This window comes from Chrysochloris asiatica, unplaced genomic scaffold (genome assembly GCF_000296735.1).
Source record: "Chrysochloris asiatica unplaced genomic scaffold, ChrAsi1.0 scaffold00194, whole genome shotgun sequence".
Classification (NCBI taxonomy): Eukaryota; Metazoa; Chordata; class Mammalia; order Afrosoricida; family Chrysochloridae; genus Chrysochloris; species Chrysochloris asiatica.
The window spans coordinates 5334652-5347365 of NW_006408712.1; the positions used below are offsets into that span (position 1 = coordinate 5334652).

The 12714-nt window shown below is 36.6% G+C and overlaps 1 protein-coding gene across 3 annotated transcripts in view; it reads right to left on the bottom strand.

Annotated features, from left to right (window-relative positions):
- The window catches only part of DDHD1 (DDHD domain containing 1), a 125396-nt gene that overhangs the window by 33478 nt on the left and 79204 nt on the right, over positions 1–12714 (bottom strand). For all 3 annotated transcript variants that reach the window (XM_006872363.1, XM_006872364.1, XM_006872362.1), the window contains 2 exons: positions 12552–12658; positions 7442–7548 (listed from right to left, as the gene is read on the bottom strand). In XM_006872363.1, coding sequence (XP_006872425.1) covers positions 7442–7548; positions 12552–12658 — 214 coding nt within the window. The remainder of the gene's footprint in view (positions 1–7441; positions 7549–12551; positions 12659–12714) is intronic.

Genomic DNA, 12714 nt, shown 5'->3' on the forward strand with positions numbered 1-12714 from the left:
GGATGATCAGAGCTCAACTAGAAGAAGAAAGAAGAGGAAAAAAAAGAATAATCTGATACAATTTGATGAACTTGACCTGCACCAATGGAAGCAGTAGCTCAAATGAAGGAACAAATTCTTCACAGCGAGGGTCATTCCCACCTCCTCCACACATGGAGAAGACAGGGATGGGCAACTTGGACATTGGCTACCCAGAATGGGGGTGGGGGTAATACAGGCAAAAAGTGACTGGCTTACAAGCTTTCAAGAGAGAACCTAGATCTAGAGGGTGTGGAACAAGGTAGAATCTCCAGTAAATAGTATATAATCTGTCTAGGCGGGGCTGATGAAAGGAGATGCAGATAGGTCTCTTGTGATACAATAGTGAATAACTGTTATCAGGACTGATTATAAAGGCTGGAAATGTAAAGGTAGACGTTTTGTGGCAAAGGGAAGGGAGTGATTAACTTTGCAGTCTAGAAGTGGAGGTCCCTGGGACCATCAAGGGAGAAGAGCGCAAAACGGAACCCTACCCAGAGAAGCAGTGATGCCAGGTATGGAGGCAGAGACAATGACGTGGGGAGATGGAGCAGCTGGTGACTTTGGTCCGAGAGAGGGAGAGGGGCTGGGGCTGTGTGTTGATCACTATTGGGGGAAGGGGGTAGGCTTATGGGGTATACCCTTTGGTTGATGGGTGATGCATGTAGGGGATTGTAACCATGCCAAAGAAACGATATAAGATGGGATCAATGTGAAGCTAATGTACTCTCATGTAAACTATCACATAATTCACAATAAAGCATTAAAAAACAAATAAACAACAATCTGGTGAACCTTATGATCCAGCAAACCACTCCCAGGTGTATATAGCCTACAGAAATAAGAGCAGTGACACAGACAGACATATGCTCACTCTCTGTTCACTGCAGCACTATTCACAGTAGCAAAAATATGAAAAGAATCTAACAACTCATCAATGGATAAATGGAGAAACAAACTGTGGTACATACATACAACGGAACACTACACAACTATAAGAAACAGGATTACTTCAGGGTCTCTTATGACAGTGAAATTAGATTAAATATAAAATAAACAGTATCACCTGTCAGTAATGTACTCACTTAAACAGTGAACTATTCCAGGGGGCTTCAAAAAGTTTACTGGAAAATTCCACTATATTTTAATTACATTTTTCCATGAATGTTTAGAAGCCCCCTTGTATGAGACCACATAGTTTTTACCCCAAAGCAAAGCAGAGAAGGAAAGAAGGGGAAGGGGAAATTAGATGAATGGAAACAGAACAAACAAATTGGAAATGCGAATTCTGACACACTGTAAAAATTGCAACCAATGGCATGCAACAATTTGTATAAAAATTGTTAAAATGGAACCTAATTTGCTTTGTGAGATTTTCACCTAAAACAAAATATTTTTATAAAGAAGAAGATGCAAGGAGCATACAAAGTAACTGTATCAAAAAGAATTGTTCAATGATCAACTATATTGCAGGAGGTCGAGTAGGATCAAGAAACCAATGTACTGAAGCAAGTTCAAGGTGTACTGAAAGCAGTGATGAAAAGAAGGCTTCAGGAATTAATGAAATACCAATTCAGATGTTTCAACAAACGGATGGAATGCTCACTCATCTATGCCAAGACATATGGAAGACAGCTATCTAGCCAACCAAATGAAAGAGACCCATATTCAAACCTACCCTAAAGAAAGGTGATCCAAAAGAATGCAGAAATGATCAAACCGTATCATTAATAGCACACACAAATAAAATTTTGTGAAAGATAATTTTAAAACAGTTGCAGCAGTACATCAACAGGAAACTCACAGAAATGCAAATCAGATTCAGAAAAGGACTTGAATGAGCATCATCAGTGATGATATCAGATGGATCTTGGATGAAAACAGATGCTTACCAAATAGATATTTACCTGTGTTTTATTAACTATGCAAAAGCATACAACTGTGTGGATTAAAACAAACTACCAAGAATAGGAATTACAGAACACTTTAACTGTGCTCATGTGGAACCTGTATATAGATCAAACGAACAAAGAGATATTGCATTATTAAAAATCAATAAAGGTGTGTGCCATACTTTCAACAGACTTACTCGATCTGTATGCTGAGCAAAGAATGTGAGAAGTTAGACTATAAGAAGAAGAGTGCAGCATCGGGTTGGGGAAGATTCATTAATAACCTGTGAATTGCAGATGACATAACCTTAGTTGCTGAAAGTGAAAACTTGAGGCACTTATTAATGAAGACTAAAGACTACATATTTTAGCACGGATTATACCTCAACATAAAAGAAACAAAAATTCTCACAACTGGGCCAGTAATCAACATCATGATAAACAGAGAAAAGATGGAAATTGTCAAGGATTTCATTTTATTTGGATCCACAATGAAAGCCCATGGAAGCAGTAGTCAGTAAATCAAATAACATATAGTAGTGGGCAAACTTGCTGCAAAAGACCTCTTTAAAGTGTTCAAAAACAAAGATGTTATCTTAAGGAATAAGGTGCATCTGACTCAGGCCATGGTATCTTCAATTCTGGTGTAGCGCAACAGGATAATGCACTGGACCTCCAGGTAGGTTTGAAGTGCAAGGTCAGCAGTTCAAACCCATATCTGCTCCTCAGAAACCCTAGACAGGGTTGCACTGAGTTGGAACCAACTCGACAGCACTTAATAACAGCTTATGCTTGTGAAAGTCAGGCAATGAATATGAAAGACTAAAGAAGAATTGATATCTTTGTATTAAGCTGGTGAGCAATACTGAATATACTACAGATTGCCATTGGAGTGAAAAAATTTGTCTCGGAAATACAGTCAGAATACTGCTTAGAAGTGTGGATGGTCAGACTTCCTTTCATGTACTTTGGACATGTCAGGAGGGACCAGTTGATGCAGAAGGACATTATGCTTGGGTAAGAAGAAGGTCAGGGAAAAAGAGGAAGATCCTCAATGAGATGGACTGACACAGTGAGCTGAAACATAGCAAGGACTGTTTGATGAGGATGATTGAACAGTGTTTTGTTCTGTTGTACTACGAGTCACAATAAGTTGGAACCAGCTCGATAATAATTAGTAGTAACGACAACAAAAGGCCAAAGGGTTTCTGATAGTTAGGAATCCTGTTGTCTTCAAAAGGTCTGACTTATGACACAATGACTGACACATGACCTGTTTCAAACTGCTATGAAGGTTTAGAAGTCCATTTGATATCCTTCCTGATAAATGGTTACTCAGTATTGTCCCCAGAATTTTCATTCTGAAGTGGCCAATTCTAGTTTTAGGCAGCTCTGAGTAGTATTGTAAATAAGCACTGGGCTGCTAACATCAAGGTTGGCAGTTCAAGCCCACTAGCTGCTACTCAGAAATCCCATACAGGGCCACTATGAGTCGAAACCAACTTGGTAGCATTTAAAAATAACAGTTAAAATAAAAGAAGCCGTGGTAGTACTGTTGAGATCAGCACTGGACTGGTAACTGCAAGATTGGCAATTCACACCTAGCTGCTGCTCTAAGGCAGAAAGCTGAGGCGATCTGCTCCTGTGAAAATTTAGTCTCTGAATTCCTATGTAGGGTCACTATGAGACAGAATCAACTTGATGGATGTGGGCTTGTTGTTTGTTTTTAAAGTTATACACAGTTCTTTATTACAAGTAAAGAAACCTAGAAACCTACATATTCCTTCTTTCTCATATTTTTGATTCATTATTTCTTATTTTATTTTCTAAGGGTAACTGAATAACCCCCACTTTCCATACACACACTCCTTTTTTTTGAAAAACATGGAAGTCCTTGGAATATATAAAGACAGAGACCATATACATAATCACAACTTGAATGCTTAACTAAAGACCAGAATTATACTGGGAACTTTATATACATCCTATTATCTTTAGTCCTCATGACAACCTTTATCAGTAAGTATTTCATTCCCATTTTATAAGTTGAAGCCAAGAAGGTGAAACATTTGATCTAAAGTCACAGTGGCTGGTTCTGAATGTGCATCTGTTTGACTCCAAACGCTGAGAGAGAAAGGGGGGAAATACTCTTTGGTTGTTTGTCTGTCTCTCCCCATACTAGTCTTAAGAAAATCATGGGAAACTGCCTCATATCCAGAAGTACTCACCCAAATCCAACCCATTGCTAAATTGATTCTGACTCAAAGCAACTCTACAGGATAGAGTACGACTGCCCCCTAAAGTTTCCAACGCTTTAAGTCTTCATAGAAACAGACTGCTATATCTTTATTCCATGACCAGATGTGCGGGGATAGAAAATCTCCCACTCCTACCAATTTTATATACCCTATCAAAAACCCAAATGAGATCCACTCACCATGCATGACTTACTCCCAGCGATCCCATTTTGGCTACTATTTATCACTAATCCTCTAAGAAACCAGAAACCAGCCTTACAAGTAATCTAGAACATCGACTAACACTAACCTAAATGGGCTTAAATGTACAGAATCATTTTTCCTTTTTTGAATATAAGAACATTTTGCTCATCTCTTACTACCCTCCCCGCCTCTTCTTGCTCCCTTTTGTTCTTTACAATGCTTAACATAGTGTTTTCCAAACTTCCCTGATGGTCTTAGACACCTGACACCAAATCATCTCTTTCACCCTGTTTTAAAATTATAAACTCATTAGAAGGAAGTATGAATTAATACTGGATGTTAAGGAATGGTGTGTCTACATGCAATTTTGTTAACCAGGTGAAAGACAGCTTGAGATCAGGATGATAAAAATAAAATTTCCTCCCAGAGACACCTTGTAAAGGTATTGTTCAAACTGCTAAAATTACAAATTCCCAGGCTCCAATCTTAGAATCAGTTTCAGAATCTCCAGGGGAAAGTGTTGGCCACCTCCCTCCCCTTTCTCTCTTAACTTTTTATTTGGAAATAATTTCAAATTTACAAAATGTTATAAAGTATAAAATCAAAGAGTTCTTATACACCATTGAGTCAGATTACTCTGTTGCTGATATTTTATCCCATTAGCTGTATCATTTATTTTCATCAACACACATGTATTTTAGGAATCCAGACTAGAACTATTATCTTCCATAGTTAAAGTTTAAAACTTTATAAATTTACACTGATACAATACTTTCATCTAATCTACCATCTGCATTCTTATTCTATCAGTTGAACTAATAATATTTTTACTGTATTTGTCCCTCTCTACTACAGCATATGGTTTAAGATCAGTTGTTATATCAACTATCATTTTTCTTTTATCTCCTTTACTCTGGAACTTTTTCCAGTCATTAAAAAAAAATCTTTACTGATACAGTATTTTTAATGAATACAGTCCTCCACTAAACTTCCCCATTTTGTCTGTCTGTTGTTTTCCTCATGATTGGACTGAGGTTATATATTTTCAGTCAGAATACTGCAGAAGTGATGCCCACCTTTTCCTCCCAGAAGCACCTTGTAAAGGTATTGTTCAACTTCTCTCTGTTTGCTCCTTTTTAAATAATAAATGATTGATGGAGAGACCTTTTAACACTGTGCAAATATGCCATCATAAAAAAAATTTCCCTAGATTTACCATTCACTGATGATTTTTGTCTAATCCTATCTTTACCATGACGGCTTCAAATTGATTTCCCAACTCCAGCTCTGCCTCCACATTCACTAGATCTACCCTAACTGGTATAGAATTCTACCAATTTTATAGATCTATCAAAAAAAACCAAAGGACGTTCATTCACCAGGCATTCCTCACCTTTAGGGAGTCATGGTGTGGTGCTGCAGGATATGCAATGGATGTCAAGGTTCAAACCCATTAGCTGCTCCTTGGAAACCCTATACAGTGTCGCTGTGCTATGAGTTGGATGCTAAGGTAGCTGGAAAGTGCACTGACTATACGTTTTCTACAATATTATAGCTAGGCCTCTACTTTCATTTTTATCATCCTGATCTCAAGCTGTCTTCCACCTGGTTAACAAAATAGCAGTATTATTTCACATTTCCTTCTAATGAGTTTATAATTTTAAAATAGAGTGAAAGACATGATTTGGTTTGAGGTGTCTATGGGACGTCCACCTGTAAGATGTCCAAAAGGCAAACGAATCTTGAGTCTTTCATTGCAGCAGGTTTTTCATTCTTCAAGTGAGTATCTTTATTAATTGTAACCCCAACTCATAGGGTTTTATGGAGACTAAGACACTAAGACACTAATACATGCTGGTGGTGGTTACATGCTGTGGAGTTGGTCCAGACTCATGATGAACCTGCATAGAGTTTCTGAGGCTATAAATCTTTATGGGAGCAGAAAGCCTCATCTTTCTCCCATGGAACTGCTGGTAGTTTTAAACTGCTGACCTTGAGATTAGCAGCCAGATTCATAACATGTTAGGCAATTAAAAAATGTAAGTTACCCCTATGAAATAAAATTCCTTTTCCCTTGCCAATAAACAAACGAGAGATTCTATCATCTTTCTGAATAAACTTTCACTCCTCAACTCCTTTAGGGTTATATGTGAGATGCATCAGTAATGTTAAAGACTTAAGAAGTATTAGCAAGGGAGTCAAAAAGTTTGTAGAAAAATTCCATTATCTTTTTTTTTTTTTTTAAGGTTTTTATTTTGGATTGAGTGAAAGTTTTCAGGGCACATCATCGGTTTCACATTCAAACATTCATATACCTTGTTTCATTACATTGAATATAATCCCCTCCACATACCATCAGTTAACAGAGTTTCTCTCTATTCTCTTTAGCTTTTTTTGGGGGGGGAAAACTTTGCCTTTTTGGAATTTACAGTCTCGGCTTTTAGGGAAGGTTTTTACATTTATCTGTGGGTATCCAGGGCTCATGTATGGAATTACTAACCAGCATAACTGAATATTCAGATAAGGGACATTTTGCTATGTCTGCTAGGTGGCTAAAGTCTGATCCTCAGAGCCTATGGTTTGGACGGTCAGCAACGCTTGGGCCCACAGGGACTTGAACTCCTGACCAGGTCTGCATGGTCTGCATCAGATTCCCCCTTATTTATTATTTGTTAAGGGACCCATTATCTTTTAATACCATCTTTCTATGAACTTTTTGAAGCCCCCTTGTATGAACTGAATCGATTATGGAAATGAGGCAATAAAAGTAAGTCTTACTACATGTAAAAAACTTTTAAGTGCCTAAAACATTTTTGTAAGGACAATAATCATAGACATCATTAATCAAATAGAAGAAAACTAATATTCTTCAAATAGCTATTTTCAAACCCACCTCCCACTTTCATGACTACGATCCATTTTATTATGGGTCCCAAAGGCTAGTCTGAAGACCATCAAATTCATTCTTAAATACTGGGTATTTAGATTAATAGATGCCTGCACTGGCTCATTTGCTCTTAAAATCCAGGACATTCATATGTCATCACTCTTTTTAGATACCCAACAGCAATAAGACAGCATGATACTTACTTCATCCCTATAAAGTGGGCTAGTATAATACATTATGTCCATTGCACTGCTGTTCAACATATCCCTTAAACCTCGTACTTTGTCAGGAGTAATAGAATCAACAGTGTCTACAAATAAAAAGAACAAATTTAGACTTACAAAAGCTCTGTTTTAGGGGGAAAGTAAATTGTGTAAAACATTGTATTTCCGGAGGAACTGTTCTTTAGGTTAACAACATTTGAATATTTAAGGCTAGCTTTGGGTCTAATGCACCTTTCCTTCTTGGAAAGTATTTCAAGAAAAAAAAAAAACAACACTGTAAAAAAAGTCATCTTTGATATTTGTATCTGCTGCAACATTTCCCCATTTTGTGACTTTCCTAATATTTTTTATGATGTCTATTGTTAAAAAGTTCTTAATTTCAGTCTTATAAAATATATCCATATGTTACTTTATAGTTGTGATTTTCATATCATTTAAATCTTTCTTTCTGTCCTGAGGTCATAAAGACACTCTTCTGCCTTTTCTTCTCCAACTTTATATAAAGTCTTGGCTTTCATATTTATGTTCTAGATGTATCGGGAATGTGGGGTAAGGATGTCTGTTTTTTTTCTCCCTCAGAAGGATTACCAGTTACCCAACACCCTTTATGGAACACACTACCTGATTATTCATGATCTATGATGCCAGCCCTATATCATGTACCAAGTTTCCCAATTGCATAGGTCTGTTTAGGGACTTTTAATCTGGTGCATTGGTCTCTTTGTCTAGCTTTGTACTAATTACTTGTTGTTGTTAAGTGCTTTCGAGTCACTTCTGACTCATAATTACATTGTAGAAGGTTTCTAAGGAGCAGCTGGTGGGTTTGAACTGTCAACCTTGTGGTTATGCTTATTCTTTGGAGCCACACCAGGACTCCTACAAAACAGTCTTGTTACGAAAGTTTAATATATATGTTTGGTTCTCTCTTCTCTATCTTCCTACCCCCCTTTTGAAGTGTCTTGCTTATTTTTGGCCCTATGTACCTCTCTAATTATTCTAGAATCAGCTTGTCAAGTTTTATTAGAAACCCTATTGGGATTTTATCCTACAGATCTCTAGGATAGTGGCTCATCCAATCTAAGGTAAAGATGCATTTATTTAAGTTATAGTTAATGTCTTAAATTTTAACACACAATATACATATGCATGCATCTATGTTTTATTAGATTTACTTCTGGGGATTTTATTTTTTTGATACTACTGTCAGGGCTCTGAACCAGTTCATTCTGGTTTGTACTCCTGCTGAGAATTTCAATTTCTATCCCAGATACACTGAATCAGAATCTATATTGCAAACAAGATTCTTTTGTATAGCATAAGAACCACTTATATATTACCACATATACATAAGAATAACCTGGGGCTCCTGTAAAAACACATTCAGTATATCCGAGGTGGAAAAGCATATTCTCAGCAGAGGGATGAACCAGAATTGACTAGACTGAAGCCCTGGCCATTATAAATATCTTTTCAAAATGGCCTTTTCTGTTGGTAGAAGTCATATAACTTGCAACTCAATATTTTTCCATCTTTATAATTTATTTTGCTTACCTGATTGAACTAGCCAAGATTTAAAATATTATGTTTAAGTGATGAGTAGACATTTTTAGCTTTTACTAGCAATGAGCATGATAATTTTTTGTCGGTGTTTGGTAGATATACTTCATTATATATTTTAAAAATGTACACACAGAAAATCGTCTCTTTTTAATGCATGTAAAGTAGAAGGTCAGCGTAAAAGAGGAAGACCCTCTATGAGATTGACTGGCACAGTGGCAGCAGTAATGGGCTCAAACATCACATCAATTTTGAGGAAAAGGCAGGACAGTGCAGTGCTCCATGCAGTTGTGCATAGGGTCTCTATGAGACAGAGCCAAGTAGACAGCACCTAACAACCACCACAATCAGGACAGAGAACACTTCTATTGCCCTAAAAAAAAAAAAAAGATCCCTCATGCTGCTCCCTTTGAAATCAAACAAGAACCCCACCTCTTAACTAATTTGTAGTGGGTTTTTTTTGCCTTTTCTTGAATGTTATATAAATGGAACCCTTTTAAAATCTCTGGGTTCTATAATGACAACTTTTTATTTCCTGATGCTGGTCATTTGTGTCCTCTCTTTTGCTTCTCCTGAACATTCTTTCTAGAGAGTCAACAATTTATTTTATGGATATTTTCAAGGAACCAGCTTTTGGTTTATTTCTTCTTTTGCTTTTATGTTTTCAATTTAAATGGTTTTTGTTCTTTATTATCTTCCTCATTCTGCTTGCTTTGGGTTAATTTTGGCATATGCATTTTTGTTTTCCTAATTCCTTAAGGTAGAAACATAATGATTTGAAGCTTATTTTTAAAAAATATATACATTTAACACAGTTCCCTTAACACACTACTGCATTTTTAAGGCTTCAGATGTTATATTTTCATTAAGCTAAAATTATTTTTAACCTCCCCTATAGTTTGTTTAATTGACAGATTATTGAGAAGTATGATATTTGCCCTCCAAATATTTGGAGATTTTTCTGCTGTTGATTTCTAGGTTAATTCCATATGGTTAAATAATCACTTAGCATAGTTTCAATTTTTTAAGCATTATTATGGTTGTTTTATAATGCAAGACTAGTCTATCTTGATGAGTGCTCCATGCACACCTGAATATGTATTTGGCTACTGTTTGATGGAATATTCTACAGATATTAGACCTAAATGTGCTACTCGGTGCTTTTATATTCATACTAATTTTCATTTATTACTGAGAGGAGTGTTGAAAGTTATTGTTGTTAGGTGCCATGAGTTGGTACTGACTCATAGAGACCGTATGCACAACAAAACGAAACACAGCCCGGTCCTGGGTGTTAAAAGTATACTAGTCGTTTGAACTGCAAGGTCAGTGGTTTAAACTCACCAGCTGTTCTTGAAAACCTTATACAGGGTCACTATGGGTCAGAATCGACTTGATGGCACTTAACAACAACTACAATTACATTTCTCCTTTCAGGTCTATCAGCTTTTGCTTCAGGTATTTTGAGGTTCTGTTATTAGGATTATATACATTTATAGAATGTTATCTTGGCAAATGAATCCTTTTATAATGTTTCTTTTTTTCCTTGGTAAATTTCTTTGCTTTGAAGTCCAATGACTAGTCAATCATGATTATTTTTTCATTATAATTCTAATGCTTTAATTTCTTTAAATACTGTAAACATATCTTTTGCATCTTGTAACTCAAGGTATTTGACACATTTGCAATCAGATTAAGTATTTCATAGTTTTGAGAGACTCTTGTTCCTAGTAATTTGTTTTCTTATATCCTCAACATGTTTATGAACACATGCTTCTTGACATCAATGAGGTCTGAGTTTAAAATGTGCTCTTGAAGGACCTGTGTCTGCTTCGGCTAGGTGCCTAAGGATGCAGCCACCTGAGACCATTTTGAAGTATTGACTTTCTTCCCTGCTGCTCTTGTGTTACTGTCGTCGGTTAAGTGCTATCAAGTCGGTTCCTACTCATAGCAAGTCTGATTAGGGTTTCTGAGGAGTAGCTGGTGAGCTTGAACCATCGACTTTGCAGTTCAAACTGACCTTGCGGTCCAGCACATACACTTGCAGGGCCACACCAGAACCAATCCCAAGTAAATGGAAGCTTATCATCAGATATTTTTCTGTACTTTCTTGTCCCCACTGATGTCTACGACCAAATGAGGCATATATTTTGACTGTTTTTTATTATGGGATGAATTTTGCCCTAGTATAACTACTGAAAGGAGCTCTTGCATAGTGGTTACAAGTTGGGCTGCTAAGCTCAAGGTCAGCAGTTCGAAACTACCAGCCATTCTGAGGGAGAAAGATGAGGCTTTCTGTTCCTGTAAAGATTTATAGCCTTGGAAACCCTGTACAGAATCACTGAGTCAGAAATGACTCTATGGCACACTACCACCACCACACCTACTGAAGGTGACACCTTTCAGGCATCCTGATACCACACTGCCATCTCTAATCTGAATTCTGAACAAGCCTATGTCACAGGCTTTGTCTTCTGTTCTTTGTTTTCTGTGTTGTGATTTATTAAACCCAGAGACTCAAGGGGAAAAAACAAACAATAAACAACAAAAACTAATTTTGGACTTTCTTCGTTCTCTGAAATGGTACTCTGAAAGAAATTTTACCACTTTCCCTTAATTTCAATCTTTTGAATGGATCTTTGTCTCAATCTTTTTCTCATTCACCCATCCAGATAAATTTTTTAAGCTCTAAGGGATAAGGACAAAAATGAATGACTAACATTTAATTAAAGCCCTCAGTTTACAACGTTCTCTTAGATTTAAATTATGAGATAGGATCATTGATGTGGAGAGATTTTTGGAAGTCTTTCAGGGAGACTGTTTATCACTGGGATGGGCTATGATATCATACAGACCTAGATTCTGATTGTTAGTTTAATCTTACTTGAATTAACTGAGAAAAAATTTTTGCATACTATTAACAATCACTTTTCTGTCAAAATATTTAGTAATTGTTCTGGACCCTCCATATTACTCCAGCATCTTCTCAAAATTCTCCATACAACACATGCACAAAAACAGCACTATCTGTGAAATCTATGTTGCTGTTGTTGTTAAGTGCCACTGAGTCAGTTCCGACTCATAGCAACCCTCCATAGGGTTTTGAGGAGAGGCTGGTGAGCTTGAACCGCTGACCTTGAAGTTCAAACCTATCTTGCAGTCCAGTACATTACCCATATGGTGATATAAAATGACAAAAGGAAGTAAAATTATTTTAAACATCAATATTCTTATTTTTCTTAAATAATCAACAAAAAAGAGTGACTTTGAAGATACTTCGTTCCCAATGATCTGGTGTGGCACTGTAGGATAATGCACTGGACCGCAAGGTCAAATTGAACCACAAGGTCAGGGGTTCAAATTTACCAGCCGCTCCTTGGAAACCCTATGCACGGTTCCTATGAGTCAGAACCAACTCAAAGACACTTAACAATAACAACAACTATGTAAAAAGTGTTTTCCAAAAATTTCCACAATAACTTAGTAAAAGTTTACCACTGGCTAAATCATTCCGTTTTTAAACAAAATTTACCTCCATCAAGAGTAAGTTTTGACCTCCACTCAACAGGTAGAAATTCAACATGTGTTGCATGGTTGAAAAAATGCTTTTCTTCTATCTTTCTTGCAGCCTCTCGCATCCTAAAAAAATTTAAAAATAAAACTTTTTTTAGAGTAATTTAGTATATTAATTTATA